The 20,437-nt window shown below is 41.4% G+C and overlaps 1 protein-coding gene across 2 annotated transcripts in view; it reads left to right on the top strand.

The window, feature by feature from the left end:
- The window catches only part of EPB41L4A (erythrocyte membrane protein band 4.1 like 4A), a 257,445-nt gene that overhangs the window by 218,885 nt on the left and 18,123 nt on the right, over positions 1–20,437 (top strand). Inside the window, exons 17-19 of one of the 2 annotated variants that reach the window (XM_046000707.1) lie at positions 756–803; positions 1,775–1,852; positions 14,947–15,066. In XM_046000707.1, coding sequence (XP_045856663.1) covers positions 756–803; positions 1,775–1,852; positions 14,947–15,066 — 246 coding nt within the window. The remainder of the gene's footprint in view (positions 1–755; positions 804–1,774; positions 1,853–14,946; positions 15,067–20,437) is intronic. The other variant, XM_046000708.1, reaches the window with a different exon arrangement.

Here is a 20,437-nt window from a genome sequence, read left to right on the forward strand (position 1 = left end):
TTTTTTAAGAGTTTATTTATTTATTTGACACAGAGAGAGAGAGGTCACAAGTAGGCAGAGCAGCATGCAGAGAGAGAGAGGGGGAAGCAGACTCCCCACCAAGCAGAGAGCCTGATGCGGGACTTGATCCCAGGACCCTGTGATGAAGACCTGAGCCGAAGGCAGAGGCTTAACCCACTGAGCCACCAGGAGCCCCAGAGCCTGCATGTTTAACCAAGAAGCTCCATCAGATCTGGAGCGTAAACAGGAAGGGGAAGAGATGGTGGCCGGAGACCAACGTGTTCGGTGGTGGTTACAGATGATAAAGTCCCAAGTGTGGCCATAATGTGGGCTGCTGAGTTACTGTGAAGAGGTTATGAGAGAAATGGTCAAGGGCCTTGGAGGCCAGGGTGTTGGGAAGGGCATGCAAGTGAGAGCTGGTGTCAGTCCGAGTACGGCAGAACTTAACTTGGCAGATCACAGGCGTAGGAACTGCAGACCATCCCATCACTGGGTGAATCATACCTCACAGACATGCTGTGCACTGTGGCTGGTAGACTGTTTGCAGCCTCCTTGAGCTTGTTGGCTTTTGAGGCCAGTTGGTGATGTGTTCTACTTCTGAAACTCGGCATATTGTGTGATTTTAATGTTTGTCAAATGAACGAATACAAAACAGATATGCAGGAACTGAAGTGAAACTCAATTTCCTGCGCTTTCCTTAGGCAATGGGTAATTTTCTATTATCTTTAATATCTTCATTTATTTGTTTTCTATAGGAAAGCTCTTAACAGTGGTGAAGACTCAGATCTAAAACAGAGGAGGAGGTAAAAACATAAAAATGGAAGGAGGGTCGGGGAGAAGGAAGAAGGATCAGCCAGAGTGGGGTTGTTGTTGTTAGTGACTGCTTTAAGGTCATTATGAAAGAATTAACTTGGAGATACCAGCTTTGGCTTCACTTGGTTCCCAGTCTTCCATTCTGTAGGATCCTTAGCAATTTCTCTTTTTTCCTGCTTCTTTGCTTCTTAGAGGAACTGTCTTGGTTATCTATTGCTACTTTAAAACCACCCCAAAACTTAGTGGCTTAAAGCCACCATATATATGTTGTGTATTTCCATTGATTGAACAGGCTAGTTTTGCTAGTCTCATATGAAGCTACAGTCAGAGGGCAGCTGGGGCGAATATTCAAGAGGACCCCCTCTCTCTCCTGTTTGACGTCTTGGCAAAATGGTGGGAAGCCTGGGGCTTCTCTCTCTCTTTGTGGTCTCTCCACCTGGCTGGTCTCGGCTTCTTGAGATGGCAGCCAGGAGGAAGCAGGAACTGCCCCCTCCTTGAACAGACAGATAGTTCAGGACCTGGCAGAGTATAGCCCCTCCACATCATTCTGTTAATAAAGTCCGTCACAGCTCCAGTGCTAATTCGGGGGAGGGGAAATAAACTCTACCTCCGCTGATATGGGGCGGGGGTGTGACAGGACTTTGTGCTCATATTTAGTCCATGGCAGGGGCGTAGAGCTTTGCCATGGCAGATTCCGTTGGAAGTGCTTGATTTTGTGGTCTTTTTGGGGAGCATGGGTGACATTTGCCTTAATCTGCTTTCACATGTCTGTAGACTCATTCAGATGTCTGACTGAATTGAGGATCCCTGACTGAGGGGGGGATAATAACCACTCCTGATGTTTGGATTAGTCATTTTATTGCAAAATTCTATCCAAAGAACCAAAGTGAACCTTTCTGAAATTTTTTATTTGTCATAAATGTGGTTTTTTTTTCTTTTGTTCTTCTCATTTTATCTTCAGGTCACGTTCACGCTGTAACACGAGCAGTGGTAGTGAATCGGAAAATTCTAATAGAGAACACCGGAAAAAGAGAAACAGGTAATATTTGATACTGTATTTATCTGGAACTCCAAAATCAGGGGTTGTTGGTGGTGGTAGAAGCTGTGTATCCTGTTTCTTTTTCCGTTTCTTTTTTTTTTTTTTTCTTTTTTCTCTTCCCTTCCCTTCCTCTCTCCACCCCTCCCCTTCCCTCCCCTTCCTTCTTTCCTTCCTTCCTTCAAGATTTTATTTATTTACTTGACAGAGAGAGAGGGAGAGAGAGCCTATGCGTATGAGCTCACAAGCAGGGGAAGCGGCAGCCAGAGGGAGAAGGAGAAGCAGGATCCCCACTGAGCAGGGAGCCCAATGTAGGGCTCAGTCCCAGGACCCCAAGATCATGACCTTAGCCAAAGGCAGACACTTAACCAACTGAGCCACCCAGGCACCCATGTACATCCTATTTCTTAAGTCTGATTTTCTCATCTGTGTTTAAGAAGGAATCTGGCACTGTTTTTCTTATCTTTATAATAAGATGATTAAGTAAGTTGACAATGAGTGTCCTTTCTTGTTAATTAAAAAAAAAAAGATGATCTTTATTTAAGTACAACGTATAGTGACTTTGTCTAAGGATGATAAGAAACGTGACCATTCTAGAGGGATTTCTCCCTGAAGTATCTTTTAACGTGATGTTACTGTATTTTGTCCAGCCAAAACCGAGAGACTTCATGTTTCCTAGATTTCATAGTCTCAGCCTCATTTGTGTCCATGAACATATGTGAGAGAGCACCGTGCTGGGAGTGAGACGGATTGGGATGCTGGTGTCCCAGTTTCTTTTTCTTTCTTTCTTTTTGTTTTTGTTTTTCAAGATTTTATTTATTTATTTGACAGAGACAGACACAGTGAGAGGGGGAACACAAGCGTGGGGAGTGGGAGAGGGAAAGCAGGCTTTCTGTCGAGCAGAGATCCCTGATGTGGGGCTCCATCCCAGGACCCTGGGATCATGACCCGAGCCAAAGGCAGATGCTTAACCCACTGAGCCACCCAGGTGCCCCTGGTCATCCCAGTCTCTAACTTAGCCGTTGTCAACCAGGGGCAATTTTGTCTTGCCCCTCCACTCTCTGAAGATGTTTGGCCATGGTTTTGAGACTCTTGATTGTCACAGTTGTGTAGGTGTTGGGTGGGTATCCTGCAGTGCACGGGTCACCCAAGAAGTATCTGGTCCGAGAGATGTCAGTAGAGCCACTGCTGAGAAACCCGTTCCTACCTGATGTGGAGCGCTGGCCTGCTCGCTTTGTTTTCCTGGGTCGTCTTTTTCCCTCCTGTAAAGTGAGGCAGCCTGAGGAGATAATCTCCGAGGTCCTTCTCCCGTACGTGGAGCCCTGTGTTTGGCACACACTGAATTGGCCTGCCTGACGATAAAGCCAGTATAACAATGGCCCCGACAGCATTGTGAGAGTGGGTCGTTTTCTTAGGAAAGCTTTCTCTGTGGAGCCTTCCTCGGGGCTGGAGCCACACTAGACAGGGGTAAGATCTCAGTGTATTAGGACACCTTTCTCAAGGAAGTGCTGACAGTTTCTTCATTTGTAAAAACGCAGGTGTGGAGGGTAACTTTTCCCTCAGGTACCCTCATGCTGCTGTAAAATTCAGCATCTGAATAAACCACACGAAACAAAGCAAAGAAGGAATAACAGATTTTCCTCCTGTTTGCACTTACTGATCAAGCCAGTATCTTAGCACATCTGTTTCTTGTTTTGCTTGTTGTATTCTAAGTCGTGCTCATATATGCTTCGAGTCTCAACTTCTCAGAAGGTGACCTGTTTAACACCATTGTCTCTTGGGGTCAGAGGTGCTCATGGCGCCATTCGCTGCTCTTACGAAGCACTATTTGGTTGCCAGCAAAGCCTTAAGCAGCCCGTTTCTGATCCAGTTTCTGATCCAGTTTGAATGTTCCTCATATGTGTTTTCTCCCTTACCAGTTTCTCCCTTTGCCCTCCCGAAATGATTTTGTAGATTGACTTTCTTTATAGTGTATTAGTGGTGTTTTTGAGAGTGGTGATGGTTCTGAATGTTGACATGCCAATGTACTTTGTAAAGCTATTAATGAGAAATCACTTTCAAAACACACTCTGACCCAAAGGCTTTCAAACTCATTTATTTTACCTGTAGAAATACTGCCCGAGGGTTACATACATTGCCTGTGTCTGTAGAAGATGAGGTCTAGGGTGTAGCAAAACCTGGGCAGAGGGAAAAATACGTCTTCCATTTCCATTCTCCATTCCTGAAAATTCTGGTGCAGAGGTGACAGTGCGCAGGGAAGGAGGGGGACAGACACATTATACCGTCTGTGGGCGCTGAGTCCTCTTTATATTCTGTTACCACTCACCCCTTCGTCCCGTTATTATAGCTTTTTAGATTTTGCCGGAGCCCATTCATTTCACGTCAGAGATCTGAATATTTAAATGGCAGCTCTTCTGACAGTCCCAATATGTCTTCTGCCTGTGATGAGTGTTGTTTCCTCATGTCTGACTTCCAACTTGTTCAAAAAACTCCTTTTGGGAGGAAAGGATGCATTTTTTCAGCCTCATCCTGCCTTATCTCGGCCAGCAGTGTGACACAGCCAAGCTCTCAGCAACAGCCTTTGTGCTCTTATTAAAGGAACCAGGTAACTCTAGAATGGGGCAGACTGAATCCTGGACATGCTGGTGTTCTCCTTCCTGCCAGCCAAGTCTCTCAATTCAGCCCCAGTACTTGATTACCTATGAAACCAGAGCCCGCACCTGGCTCTCCCTGCCTTCCTGTCTCCCTGTGAGAGCCATAGCCAGGGGCAGCAGGGAACAGACTGTGCAGCATTGGTTTTTGAACATTTCGAAGCCTCTGGTGTGTCCAGTAGAAGTCCGGACAGACCCAGATTTACTCCTTTGGAGATTGTGTGTGATCTTTGTAGTCTTTGGGGTATTGTTCCCTTTGTCATTCCTTCTTGCTGGAACTTTTTTTTTTTTTTTTCAAACAAGGATAGATTGTATTTGTTTGTTTTAATGAGAAAGAGCAAGCATGAGTGGGGTGATGGGGCAGAGGGAAAAGCAGATTCCCTCCTAAGCAGAGAGCCTGATGCAGGACTCGATCCCAGGACCCTGGGATCCTGACCTGAGTCGAAGTCAGATGCTTAACTGACTGAGCCACCCAGGTGCCTGTGGATTTTTTTTCTTAAATATAAGGAAGACTTAACCTGTTAGGTTTGAAGCCACTCTGGGAATAGTGGGGTTTTTTGTTTTGTTTTGTTTTGTTTTTTTTCCCCCATTTTATTTATTTTTTCAGCGTAATAGTATTCATTCTTTTTGCACAACACCCAGTGCTCCATGCAAAACGTGCCCTCCCCATTACCCACCACCTGTTCCCCCAACCTCCCACCCCTGACCCTTCAAAACCCTCAGGTTGCCCCAACCTCCCACCCCTGACCCTTCAAAACCCTCAGGTTGTTTTTCAGAGTCCATAGTCTCTTATGGTTCGCCTCCCCTCCCCAATGTCCATAGCCCGCTTGTTTTGCTTTTTAAAGATTTTATTTATTTATTTGACAGACAGAGATCACAAACAGGCAGAGAGGCAGGCAGAGAGAGAGGGAAGCAGGCTCCCTGCTGAGCAGAGATTCCCAATGTGGGGCTCGATTCCAGGACCCTTAGATCATGACCTGAGCCGAAGGCAGAGGCCTAACCCACTGAGCCACCTAGGTGCCCCTTTTGTTTGTTTCGTTTTGTTTTTCCACCATGTCTACCTGTTGGATCTTAAGCCGCTTCACTGTTCTGGTGGATAACAACTTAAAACTCTCTCATTTTGTGTGAGAAGAAACACAAGTGAATGCAACAATGTTCACAAATCAGCTTTCTCCAAAGCAGTTGTTGTGGCTTTTCCTAACCATTGAAAGTAAATAATAATTCACACCAACTCTGGAAGGCTGGTATTAGGAACACGGATTGTTGTTTAAAACAATTTCGATTTTAGAAAAATGTAACTGTAGGTAAGCACCTTCACTCTCACCTTTGGGTCCAGAGCTGTGGAGGCCAGGTGCGCGAGGGTCCTCCTGTCTGTTGTGTGTTCACACCTGTGTTCCATTCCACACGGTTCCCCACAGCACCCGAGGGCTTGGCTTCCTCCTTGATCTGGCAAGTTGTTGATGTCTTTCTTTACATCTTTCCATTTTAGTTGTTTTTCCTTTATTATTTTTATAATCTGGACGAGTGTCCTACAGTTTTCTAGGTTTGAAAAGACAGATTTTTACACCCCCACCCCTATTTTTTAATAGTGAGCTGGAAGTTGAAGCACCATTTGTTGTTGTAACATCTAAGATGACAAACACTTATTTTCCCCTTAGTGTCCCTGTATCTTCATCTCTGTCCTCTTGCCTCCCTTTTTATCTTTCTCTCACATTATTTTTCCTCACTCAGTTCTTCCTTTTTCTTTCCTTAGCTTCTCTCCAATCTTTCTTCCTTTCTCTTGTCTTCTTTCTTTTCTTTTTTTTTTTTTAAGATTTTATTTATCTATTTGACAAACAGAGATCACAAGTGGGCAGAGAGGCAGGCAGAGAGAGAGGATGAAGCAGGCTCCCTGCTGAGCAGAGAGCCTGACTTGGGACTGGATCCCAGGACCCTGAGATCATGACCTGAGCAGAAGGCAGAGGCTTTAACCCACTGAGCCACCCAGGTGCCCTCTCCTGTCTTCTTTGAGTTCTGCTTCCGCTTAGGAGCCAGGGAAGCATCAGGAAACCCCTCCTCCCCAAAGATGTGGGTCAGGGCCTGCCCTGGTGTTTGACCTTAGGCAACTCTTGAAACCACTTTAAATCTGAATTTGCTCATCTTTAAGGTCGGCGGAGGGGGGGGTGGGTATACTGATCTCTGTTGTTGAATGGGTCCCATGAACATCACTTAAAACCGAGAAAGTGAGATGCTTGGCAGTGGAGCCACATGGTCTGATATTTGGCCTTGAAGTCAGGCTCTTCTTGGCGTGTCCCCCCTCTCCTCCACCCCTTCTCCAGCTCTTCCCACTTTTCTTTAGTCCTGTCTGCCTTGCTCCCACCTTCCCTACCTTTACACACATGGTTCTTTTCAGACAAGGCCTTCTTAGTCTCTGATTCATCAGTAAGTTTTAATGGCTTCATGAAATTGTGTGTAAAAGTCTCTGTGTTTCCGGCACACCTGGGTGGCTCAGTGGGTTAAAGCCTCTGCCTTCCACTCAGGTCATGATCCCAGGGTTCTGGGATCGAGCCCCGCATCGGGCTCTCTGCTCAGCGGGGAGCCTGCTTCTTCCTCCCTCTCTGCCTGCCTCTCTGCCTACTTGTGATCTCTGTCTGTCAAATATATAAATAAAATCTTAAAAAAAAATCTGTGTTTCCAAGTATACGATTTTCTGGTGATAGGGTCTGTTGCCTTCACCAGATTCTTAAGGGGGTGTCTTTGTGACCCCCAAACATTTATCAAGGGGTCCTTATGATCGGAACAGTGAAGGATAGGTGGATAACGGGAAATGAAATTGATATTTCAATTCACTGGTGGGATTAACAACTAAAATGCTTCAGTTTTCTTTAGAAATGACTACTTTTGCTCTACTGATTTGTGAAACAATTGGTTCGACTAAATTCATCAAATTGGGAACCCAGCAAGTACAAGGCAGTATGAAGCTAATGATCTATGTGAATATTTGATTATACCCGTTTTCACTAGTTAGAATTTTGAGTCTTGCACCTGAGATCAGAAGGTTCAGCCAGCTGGTCCCCAAAGCCTCTGGGCCTTGCTCTGGACTTGCCGGGGGTGTATGTTGAAGGAGAACCAAGGGAGTAGACTTATCAGAGTAAAACCTTTCACAAGTCGAGATTTACCTTAAAATACCTTGAGCTTAATAAAATACCCTTTACAGCCGAAGAAATCAGTCTGCAAAATATCCTTCGTGCTATTGATGAAAATAGGCAGTCAGTCCTTCGAGCGTTAACTGGGGAGACTCTGTGGATTACTTAGTCATTAGCTTTGATGTGTTGCTAGGCTTTTAGGATTTTGAGGTGGGAGATTTGGAGGTGTTCAGGGCGGCAGTGATGGAGAAGTTGTCTGGTGTCTTTTGCATCAGCATAAATGTGGAAGTAACTTTAGCCTGGAGAGGATTAAAAGAGCAAGAGAAGTGAGCGGCTTCAGGTGAGAGCAGGACTAGGGGACGTTGGCAGCAGAGGACCATTTGGGTTTTTCCTTCCTTTTATCCTGGGGCATGGGCATTATCAGCATGTGAGTAATATGTGTGACGCTGTGTGTGTGTGTGTGCGCGCTAGCACGGTAGAGCACAGAGCAAAGAAGAGGGGAGCCTGCGTTATGAGTGTGACCCTACTTGGAAGAGCACAGTGGTGAGTTCCTGGTTACTTTACCCTCTGCATCTTAGTCCCACCGCCCCCCTCCCCCACCCCAAAACATACACCCGGAATAATACCAGCCCTGCCTACCTCACAAGAGGTTTGTAAGGATCCAGGAGGCAATGAAGGTGCTTTAAAAAGTAGAACGTGCCTTGCATAATAAGCAGAGACTATTAGATGAATGAGAATGTTCAGCACTGCTCAGTTTCATCTGAAGTCCCTGAAACATCTGCAAAATGGGGCTTAGCTCCCTCTAATGAAAAAGTCAACATTCCTAACGAATTCATTCCACCACAGGTGTAGTTAGAGTTTCTTCTTGCCTTTTAGGTGTCTTGAGAATCTGTGTCTGAATAATGGGTTAAAATGGTTTTAAATAATAAATACATTCCACAAATTCTCTTACATTATTGTTAAAAAAAAAAAAGAAAGGAAGACAAAAGCTGTCTTCTGTGGCACTGCAACTTATACGGATGATACATCTGAGTAGGGCAAATCTAAAAGATGAAGCTTTCAGTAGGGTTTTCTGGTTGTTAGAGTCATTAAATAAAACAACAACAACAGCAAAACAGCAACCCCCCCCAACTTACTATCCTTGTGCCTCAAGGAAAAGGATGAGCTTTGAATGGTAGCAAGCTTAAACCAGTGGGTAGTTTTTCCTCATTGCCTGAAAATAGGTCCCCTTGAAAGCATTCTCTGTTGCCCTGTCCCTCATTTGTCCCTTGTTTGCAGCAAGGTAAAAACTGGGGGTCTGGAGAGGGCAGTTCATCCAAAGCCAGTAAAAACAGACAGTGTTCACCATGGTGCAGATTGCAAGGGTTACTGATTTCTACTTTAATAAGTCCTATCAAGATTTAGGTATTTGATATGGATGATTTAGGGCTTCCCGAGCATAATCAAAGTTGACAGAGATGACTCTACTAGTACAAAGTTACAGCAACCGAGGAATGCCGTCAGATTACTGAGCCCTTGAGGGCAAAGCAGGTTGCAAAATTATGAAAACAGAAAGAGTTTGAAAGGGAAATTGCACCAAAGGCAGCCCATTTTTGTAGGGAGAGCATAAGGAATAAATGGAAGAGACAGAAACACCTTTAAGGGCAAATGAGAATAATTTATTGATGGTGGGGGTAGGTTGGGGAAAGCAAATGAATTTTTTGCTTGCTGGTCTTCAGGGAGTGTGTTGACAGATGCCTGGAACCAACATAAATTTCCCCAGGGAAGAAAAATTACTGAAAAAATAGATGAAGATTGGTTTATAGCAGGTGATCCAGAAATGAATGAGTTGATGAGAAACGCAAGTCCACAATCACTTGGGACCTGCAGGCTTAATATTAGCGATGGAGTGGCCATATGAAGCAATTGTCTGGACGGTCATGCTATCGCCGAAGAAGAGAGGTTGGTTTCGACATGTCTCACTGGCTTGGAAATAAAACACAAAGAGAGAAAACGTAGAGTTTTAAAGCTAGAAAGGATCTTTGCAGTATTTTGGTAGATGAAGAGACAGACTTGACCTAAGATAAGCAATTTGCCTGGAGCTGGGATGAGGCAGAGCTCAGGAGCACCGTTCATCTTGAAGCTTTGTCATCCATTAGCTCCGTGGGCTTTCTCAGGTTCAGCCTTAAACGTGGTCTTTATCCCAGTGAACAAGGAGTGACTTAAGAACTGCTAGAAAGGAAGGTTCTGTTAGGAACAAAACTGCCCAGGTAAAGGTAGAGGGCCAAGTGAGATCCATGGGGTTCGGTAACAAGGAATTTCGTAGAAGAGGCGGAACTGTAACTGGGAAGTGAGAAAGAAGAGCCCAGGGATAGTCATTATCTTTATTATTGTTATCAAGTGATTATATGGCATTTCGTCTTCAAAACCTTTTGCAGACTTTAATTGTCAAGTGCAGTCATGATCTAAATTGCATAGGTTGTCTGGAAAAGTAGGGTGTTCGAGTTTGGTGAACCATATGGGAAACGTTTAGAATTCTCATATTCGGAAACATTGTTGGATTATGCTGTATTCTAAAGCAGTGGTCTCCCTTATATAGTAATTAAAACATAGAAGTCTTGTTATGATAGTCTTCCTAACCCAGCTCTTAACTCTCCTTACTTGTGGATGAGGAAATGGACAAAATATGGGAAATGTAGTTCTTACCTGGAAGAATGCATGGAAGAAGCACTTAGCCTTTTTGAGGTTCACTTTTAAATGCAACATTTGAAAATGAGTACATCCCCAGTGTAACTGACAGTGGACTCCTTTTTACCCCTTGAGACTGTCATGCCTACCTGTCCTAAGAGAGCACATTTGACTTTTTAAAAGGGATTATGTCGAGGGGCGCCTGGGTGGCTCAGTGGATTAAAGCCTCTGCCTTCGGCTCAGGTCATGATCCCAGGGTCCTGGGATGAAGCCCCACATCGGGCTCTCTGCTCAGCCAGGAGCCTGCTTCCCTTCCTCTCTCTCTGCCTGCCTCTCTGACTACTTGTGATCTCTCTGTCACACAAATAAATAAATAAAATCTTTAAGAAAACAAGGGATTATGTCGATACAATGCTTGCAGTGTTTTTATTCTTCGAAATGTAAATCTCTACATCAAAATTAAAATACAGCAGGAGAGGAGCAAAAAGCCCTGGTATATCCCACACCTAAGGATAAATGACACAAGGCAAACTTGTTAGAGAGGACATATTTTACTTAAATGTCTGTTTCTTTATTCTCTCATGCACAGAACAATTCACTCCTGCCTTTAGAGGATTGAGCATTATAATATTCTTGCTTTTAGGGCTAGGATTTTTCCTTTCCACATAGCACCTGTGTTTTCTGGAGCAGTTCAGGGATGGAAGAAGTGACACTTTCATTCTTGTAATGAGGCTCCATTAACCAGAGGCCTTTTGTAAGGGTGTAATTTCAAACTTCATTACAGACTAAGGCAGCTACACAACCCATTACTCGGAGAAAATGTGCTTCTGTTGTGACTCTCCAATGAGCCTTACATTTTTAATGTGCCTTGTTAGAATATTTATGAAACAGTATCACCAGTAGAGGGCATCTGTCTTGGAAACCTGTGAATATCAACTGACAGGGTTTCAGGGCCCTCGCTTCAGACTTTTCCATTAGAAAAACAGAAGTTAAAGGTACATGCCGTAGTCTGAAATCCTTTCTGATTCAGTTTTCATTACTAGCAAGTTATCAAAAGTTTGCATGGTCATGTATTAGGAGTCTTATTATTTTATCATTGAATATGAAAGGAACCAGCTGAAATCCACACTTGAAGGGAATGAGTGTATACAAATTGTGCTTCCTTTTAAATGTCTATACTCTGGGAAAAGTCTATTTGCCATGCTAGTAGACTTGCCCTGTGAAAAATATTTGAAGATGCTGAGTTCCTGATTTAAGAATTTAACACTGTGAAATTTAGTCCTGCCCACATGAACTGTGTATCAGGTTAGCTAAGAATGGAAGCTATGGTCTAAAAAGACTCCAAGATTAGGAGGAGATGTGGGTTTTATTTTATTTTATTTAAAAAAATTTTTTTTAAGATTTACCAAATCAATCATCAATATTTACTTATTTTTAGAGAGAGCAAGAGCCAGTGCACGAGCGTGGTGGGAGGGGCAGAGGGAAAGCGGGTCTTAAGCAGAGTCTGCAGTAAGTGCAGAGTCTGATGTGGGGCTCGATCTTACAACCCTGAGACCACCACCCGAGCTGAAAACCAGGAGTCAGACACTTAACCAATTGTGCCATCCAGATACCCTAGGAAACCTGGGTTTTATGTGTTTCTCTGGGCAATTTGAGGTGTGGGCTCCTGTGGGAGGGGTGGAACTCCTGCCAGCCTGACCCCTTCCTGTTGAATGTCTCTTCTGAACTCTAGGACTGCTCCCCCACCAGACTGTCACATGATAATATAGAATGGCTCAGAGATCGTAGGTCCTGGCTACGAAAATACATGTATGTGTGTATGTATATGCACATGGTGTTTTCAAGCGGAAGTGTTTGTTGTAAAGAATGATTAATAATTATGACCTCAAGTAGTATACCTTCTCCTGTTTTTCTCTAGATAATTCTAATGTTAAGGTCCATAGCAGTGTATATTCGATTTTAATTTCCTCTGTACATGCTCTGAGACGGAACTATCTTCTTGAATCTGTAAAACATGCCATGACTGTATCCTGTTAATTTTCAGGTAACAGCCTATTAGAATTGAAAGCGTCAATGAGGAAACAGAGTTCAAAGGCTTGAAGTGTTAACAGATCATTTTTTACCTAACACGATTTCTTTTTAGAGATATTTGAATAGGCTTCTCCTTCATAAAGTACTATTCTTTTTAACTTGAATTTGCTTTACATTGTCTTTAAGTTATATGTGAAGTGAATATTTGTGACTCATGTGCTGATTTGCATTTATAAGCAAATCTAAATATCCACCCCACAGTCTATACTAAGCACTGTTAACAGGACAATCAAAAGATACATGTTCAGAGAGGGAAATGTCTCCAGACTTGTCTGTTCTTTTCATTTTGGGTTTGAAGTAGTCATGGTCATGTAGTCACAGTTGTGTTGTGAGGACCTTGAAGTTTCATGCTGCTCTCACACCCTGGGAGCATCAGTGTCTGGAGCAGCTTCCTGAAGAACTTACATAAATTAAAAGTAAAATATTCAGGGGTGCCTGATGGCTCAGTTGGTTAAGCGTTTGCCTTTGGCTCAGGTCATGATCCCAGGGTCCTGGGATTGAGTTCTGCATGGGGCTCCCATCTCAGTGGGGAGCCTGCTTCTCCCTCACCCTCTGCAGCTCTACCTGCTTGTGCTCTCTCTCTGTCAAATAATAAAATCTTAAAAACATAAATAAAAAGGTTAAATATTAAAATAACAGGTATTTCTTTTTTTTTAAGATTTTATTTATTTATATGAGAGAGAGAGAATAAGAGAGCACAAGCAGGCAAGGGAGCAGCAGAAGGCAGTTCCCTGCTGAGCCGGCAGTGGGGCTTCATCTCAGGACCCCTGAATCATGACCTGAGCGGAAGGCAGGTGCTTAACTGACTGAGCCACTCAGGCGTGCCCAGGTGTTTGATTATTGCAAAGAATGCTCATGGCTTCGCCACATCGTTGCCCTGCGTTCCAGACGGTATTGCTTTAACTTCCCCACCTCTCCTCCACAGCACCTTACCCTGGTTAATAGAAAGACTTGATACAGACGAGGTCCAGAACTTCTGCAATGTGGTCGATGCATAGGTATTGTTAGGTTCCTACAGTATCTTAGCAAGCAGTATTGATGGTCAATCCTTAAAAACTGAAAGAGTTCACTTTAAACATCCAAATTTGTAGGTTATTTTTAGAAAATGAGAGGATTTGGAAACACTGTCCTGTGATCTCCCATGGCAGGTGCCTGTGCCCCCCCAGCACCCTCCACTTGCATTTCCTCCCTGGCCCCTGACCGCACTGAGCGTTCACTGCACTACCTCATCACCCTGTCAGCAGCCGTCCTCAGGACGCTCTGTGCCTGTGCAGTGGCTAATGCATGGTGCTGCCACTGTTAGCTTTCTATACTTCTAGTTTTCTGTCTTAAAAATGAGGGTTTGGGGGGGTGGGTGCTTGGGCGGTGCAGTCAGTTAAGTGTCCAACTCTTGATTTCGGATCAGGTCAGGATCTCGGGGTCATGAGATTGGGTTCTGCGCTGAACGTGGAGCCTGCATGGTACTCTCTTTCCCTCTCCCCCTGCTCCTCCCCCCAATCCCCTCACTCTCTCTCTCTCAGAAAAAGGGTGGGGGGGGGTGGATCATATCTGGCAATTCCTGTCATGAAAACTTTGACAATTAGTGTGAGTTTTTAAGAGCATTTCAAGCAAAATTATTTATTGCCACTTTGATTTAGTACATTAAAAAAAAAAAGATTTTGTTTCATGATTTAAGATCAGCCCTATAGCAGACAATACTGTTTCTTTAGTCAAAACTGAACTATGTTTTAAATGGGTTTTTTGCTTGACTTGCCTATTTCTTAGAAAATCTTAAGCCAAAGATAGAAGCCTGAAACTAATACATACTTATATATTTATGTATGAATGTTCTAACATACATATATATGTGTGTGTGTATATACAAGCTTATCTACTTATGGATATGTTAATCCAGCTAATACCTTCTTAGCTTTAAGTGACTTTAATAAAATTACTTTTTTTTAAAAGATTTTATTTATTTATTTGACAGTCAGAGATCACAAGTAGGCAGAGAGGCAGGCAGAGAGAGAGGAGGAAGCAGGCTCCCTGCTGCGCAGAGAGCCCAATGCGGGGCTCAATCCCAAGATCCTGAGATCATGACCTGAGCCGAAGGCAGAGGCTTTAACCCACTGAGCCACCCAGGTGCCCCTTAAAGTTTATCGTTAATTAAAATTCCATGTATTTAAAAAATCAGTTCATGAGCTCTACCCTATAATAGTCTCAGAACTTTTATAAGTTATTGTCTAGACATTTACTTGGTGTTAATTATGTAGTACTTGTGATACACTGTGGACTGTATTCTTTTTTTTTTTTAATATTTTATTTATTTGATAGATAGAGATCACAAGTAGGCAGAGAAGCAGGCAGAGAGAGAGGGGGAAGCAGGCTCCCTGCCAAGCAGAGGGCCTGATGTGGGGCTCGATCCCAGTAATAAAATTACTTCTTAAATATCTTTGCTTCTTAATAACTTTTCAAGAACTTATTTGATCACTTCTTAACTTGGAAAAGCAAGTTGAGAATGAGCCAAGAAATAGAGCACCACACGTGTGAATGTTAACTGGAGATGAATGGTCTTTCCTTTCAGAATACGGCAGGAGAATGATATGGTTGATTCAGCGCCTCAGTGGGAAGCTGTATTAAGGAGACAAAAGGAAAAAAATCAGGCGGACCCCAACAACAGACGATCCAGACATAGATCTCGCTCGTATGTGGACTCTTTTTTATACCTTTGTTCGGAAAGCACTAAGCTTGAAGTCGCATACAGATTCTGGGGCAGATGGGGCTGTCTCTTTGAGGTCTTCTAAAGTGACTTTCATTCCACCATGACTATCCCATTGTTTGTTTGTCATATTTACCTTCTTTCGTTTGTGACTGTTTATTAACTCCATCTGAAGCCTTAGAAGTTGGAGCATCGCCAAAACAAAATGTCAAAAACAAGGCTATCAGGACTCTGTTTTGTGTTGTTTTGTTTTTAAACAAAGCATACCTTCAACCAAGTAAGTAGGAACAGCCTTTGTTCTGGAGCCTGGCTGTTGGCAGAAATACCTGCTGCTTCTCTCAATTGGAGTCTGCAGAATTCTCTGAAGTCTTGTTCGAGATTGAACCAGATGTGAATATCTTCCTATTAAATTACCATTTGTGAGCAGTAGGCAGTGAGTGATTCATTACACCCCAATGTTGGGATTTGCCTGTGCCTTCTGTTGCTAGGCAATGCCATGTGTGAGCACAATTACCCTGTAATGATGAGATTGCCAGTCCTCCAAATTAATTTTCTTTTTGAGCTGATAAAATTTCTAGGGTTTTTTGTTTTTGCCCTTGTTTTTTAGAGTGTACATCATACAGATTTAGGTACCCCCCATCCCCATGCCACTTCCCAAAGCATACCTTTTAGTGTGAGCTGGGACTAACTACCCATCCCTTTGTGATCCTAGGTGGTTAGATGTCTGGTGTTGCTTATTTGTGGAAGGAGGGCTTGGTTTCTCAGATAGGGTGGTGGAAGGATGCCGGGAATGGATGCAGAGACAAACTGTAGGCAGGTGGAGGGAGGGATCCAGGGAGCCAGGCACCAGGGGGTCAGTTTGGGTCAACAGAGTCCAGGAGAGGACTTGGAGGACATACCCCAGGACCCCATGTAGCTCTAAAGGATGCTTTTTAGTCTTAGATGCTTACTTTTTAATTAGAAGTTATCCTAGGGTGTGGTTTTGTTTTTATCAGTAGTACATCCTAATGAGTGATGTCTGTTTTTTTCTAATAGAAAACCCTCAAGTAGTCACTATGCAGTGCACCAGACCCTTAACAGATTTAATTTATTTGTTGCTCCCTTAAGTTTTTGTTCTGGAACCTAATGAAAATGTACAATTTAAAGCAGAAGTTAAGGAATTTTCCTTTGTCTTGAATACTATCGTCACCAGCTCCATTATAAAAGAGAGGTTTAGAACGGGAAGAATCGAGACTTCCTGTTTGACAGTTTGACCAAAAGGCACAGAATCCCAAGATCAGGATGTAGCATAGTCATGGGTAAATCTTCTGCAGCCACACTTTTCCCTTTCCATGTGGAATCTTCTTCTCAGAGGGACTTGTAATACACAAGGTTTGGTGACTTGGCATTAAGTCTTAAAAGCAACATTTAGTTTCTCTAATAATTTCTAGAGCATTCGAAGGTCAATTAAATGCCAATAGTAAATTTCATTTATTAAATAGGGAAAAGTAAAATAAAATTGGGAAAAATTTTATATATAAATTCTGAAAAAGAAAAAATATCAATGGGTGTATAGATTGTTTCCACTTTTTTGCTACTGTGTTAGAAGTTTCTGTACATGTTCTATACAAGTGTATCTGTGGAGTAAGTTATCTTATGCCCTGGGAGAGATACCTGGGTAGAATTGCTGGGTTAGAATCTATTTCTAATGATATTAAATGTAACTATAAACTACCAAAATGATTTCCAAGAAGGCTGTATCATTTTATACTCCCACAGGCAGTGAATGAGAGTTCTAATTCTGCCCCATTCTTGCAAATACTTAGTTCTGTCTTATTAATTTTAATTAGTCTGTTTGGCTTGAAGTAGCATCCTATTATGGTTTCAGTTAACATTTCCCTGATGAATAATGATGTTACCCACATTTTCCTGTACTTTTTGCTTACTCATGTTTAAAGTGTTTAAATTTTTGCCCGTTTTAATTGGATTCTTTTTTATTATTTATTTGTAGGGTTCTTTATGTAGCCTGGATATAAGTTCTTTTTCAGATATGTATGTGATGTGGTTTTGCTTCTAGCTGTTTTGCTTTTTCATGTTCTTACCATTGTTTTTTGATAGGCAGACACTTTAAGTTTTGATGAAGATATCATTTTGTTTTCATTTATAGTTAAGACTTTTTTACATCTTATATATATATATATTTTTTAAGATTTTGTTTTTTATTTATTTACTTGACAGACAGAGATCACAAGTAGGCAGAGAGGCAGGCAGAGAGAGTGGGGGAAGCAGGCTCCCCGCTGAGCAGAGAGCCTGATGCGGGGCTCGATCCCAGGTGGGATCATGACCTAAGCCAAAGGCAGAGGCTTTAACCCACTGAGCCACCCAGGCGCCCCTACTTTTTTTTTTTTTTTACCTCTTAAGGAATATTTGCCTACCCATAGTCACAAAGATGTTCCCATACCTTTTTCTAGTGGGTTTATAGATTTTGCTTTTTATTTAGGTCTGTCATCCCTCTAGTATTAATTGTTCAGTGTGTATGAGGTAGAGGTAGATATTGAGAAGTTTTTTCCTGGTGCTTATGCAGTGTTTCACGTCCGTTTGTTAAAAAAGACTATCTTCATTGAAATGCCTTGGAGCCTCTGTTGAAAATCAATTGACTGCCTATATATGGGCCAATTTTATTTCATTGATCTCTTTGTCTATTTTTTGTCTATTTTTTGTCTATTTGTCTATTATTTGTCTATTCCTAAGCCTCCATGTTATCTTGGAATCAGGCAGTGTCAATTCTCCAATTTTTTTTTTCCAAGATTGCTTTAGCTATTTTAGATCTTCTGCAGTTCTATATGAATTTTTGAATCAGGTTGTTAGATTTTATTAAAAAAAAAAAAAGACCTTAAGCTTATATTGAATCTATAGCTCAATTTGGAGAAAATTCTTAACCTTTATTTAAGCCTCTTAAGATATAGCAATAAATAAAGCCTCTTAAGATATAGAAATATATCTTGTATTTTAGTACAGAGTTACTGCATCTATTTTGTTATATTTAATCCTAAGTGATTAATATTTTTCTTTCTTTCTTTTTTTTAAATTCACTTGACAGACAGAGATCGCAAGTAGGCAGAGAGGCAGGCAGAGAGAGAGAGGAAGAAGCAGGCTCCCTGCTGAGCAGAGAGCCCAATGTGGGGCTTGATCCCAGGACCCTGGGATCATGACCTGAGCCAAAGGCAGAGGCTTTAACTCACTGAGCCACCCAGGTGCCCCCTAAATGATTAATATTTTTAATAGTACTGAACCCTACTTTTAAAATGTTACTTTCCAGTTGTTGGTTAGTAGATAGAAACTAAAGTATTTTTTGTGTTAATATTGTATCTTGCCACTCTGCAGCCTTGTTAAATTGATTTCGTATCTCTGGAAGCTTTAAAAAAAAAAAATTCTTAGAATTTTTTCACATTTACAGTGTTATTGTTTAGACTGCAGACCGCTTTCCTTTATTTCTAATCTTAGGTCTTCCAATATAGTGTTGAATTACAGTGTTGCATAGAAGTAGTAGGAACGGAGACCTCCTTAGCCTGTTCTCTTTCTTAAGGGGAACACATTCAATATGTCATTTAGGTATGGCGGTAGCTGTAAGATTGAGGAAGATCATTCTATTTCTAGTGAAAGAGTTTTTCTCATGAATGAGTTTGAATTTTGTTACAAGCTTTTTCTGCATCTGAGATGACAGTATGTGGGTTTTCTTCTTTATTCTGTTAGTGGGAGAATTACAATGATTCAGTTTTGAATGTTACATCCTTGCATTTCTGAGATAAGTCCTGATGTATTATCCCTTCTACATATTGCTAGATTCGATTCGATATTATTTTGCTGAGAAATACTGGTCTGTAATTTTCTTGTACTATCTTTGTCAGGTTTTGGTAATAGGCTTTTTACTGGTCATTTAAAATAATTTGGCAAGTGTTCTCCTTTTGTCCGTTTTCTGAAATAGTGAATGTGAAGAAAAAATAGCATTATTGCTTCCTTGAATGTTTGATACAATTCACCAGTAAAACCATCTCTGCCTGGAATTTTCTTTATGGAAAGTTTCAAATTACAATCTCAGTTTCTTGAACACATATTGATTGATTGGGCCATTCTGATTTTTACTTGTTATGTGTAGGCTTAAGTATTCTTTAAAAAGTATTTGTTCATTTTATCTGAATTATCTTTTAGCAAAAATTTGTTCATAATAATTCTTTAGTATCTTTTTAACATCTGTTGTGATATCACGTATTTTACTCCTGATGTTAATAATTTGTGTTGTTTCTTAATTTTCCCTTAATCTATCTTTTCAGAGAACTAAGTTGGGGTTTATTGATTTTTTTTTGTCATCTTTTACATTGATTTTCACTCTTTATTACTTGCTTCTATTCGTTTTGTCTTTCATTTGTTCTTTTTTCATCTTCTTAAGGTAACACTGATATGAAACCCTTCTCCCTTTTAAATAAATGTAAGTGTAAAGTTGCAAGTATTCCCCATGCCCTATAGTTTAAACTGTATCTCACATATTTTGCTAAGTATTTTCATTATCATGTGGTTCAAAATCATTTTTAATTTTTTGTGATTTTTTTGACCCTAGATTTTTTTAGTAGTGTTTTGATTAATTTCTAAATACTAGAGGATTTTCTAGTTATCTCATGAGTATTACTGATTTCTAATTTAATTCTATTGTGATAAAAAAAAAGAATCTGTGAGATTCCTTTGAAATTTACTGAGACTTGTTTTATGACCTAGCATGTGATCTTTCATGATGAATGATCTGGTGGACTTGAAAAGAATGAGTATTCCCAGGCAGTGGGTGTAGTCTATAAATGTCAAGTTGATCTAGTTAGCTGATAGTGTTGTTCAGATGGTCTTTGTCTTTCCCGATTTCTTTGTTTACTCTTCAATCAGTCATTGAGAGAGGGATGTTAAAATTTCCAATAATGATTACGGATTTGTCCGTTGTACTCTTTAGTTCTATCAGTTTTTGCTTCGAATTATTTTGAAGCTCTGGTATTAGGCTTCATATTTGCAATTTTTTGATGAATTGACCCTTTTATCATTATGAAATGTCTTCTTTATGCTGACAATACTCCTTTCTCTGTGTCTGCTACATGCACAGACACACATACCCAAACTCAGGCGCACGTGCGCACGCGTTTGTGTGTGTGTGTATCCATTGCATCTTTTTCATGCTCACTGTTTGCATGTTACCTCATTTTAATTCTTTCATTTTTAGCCAAGGTGTAGTTTTCTATTTAGAGTCCATCTTGTGATCTCTTGTAGACAGCGTATGGTTGGGCTTTCTATTTTTAATCTAGTCTGACCATCTCTTCCTTTTAAATTGAATGTTAGTATA

The sequence above is a fragment of the Meles meles genome, chromosome 3 (assembly GCF_922984935.1).
Source record: "Meles meles chromosome 3, mMelMel3.1 paternal haplotype, whole genome shotgun sequence".
In the NCBI taxonomy this organism is placed as follows: Eukaryota; Metazoa; Chordata; class Mammalia; order Carnivora; family Mustelidae; genus Meles; species Meles meles.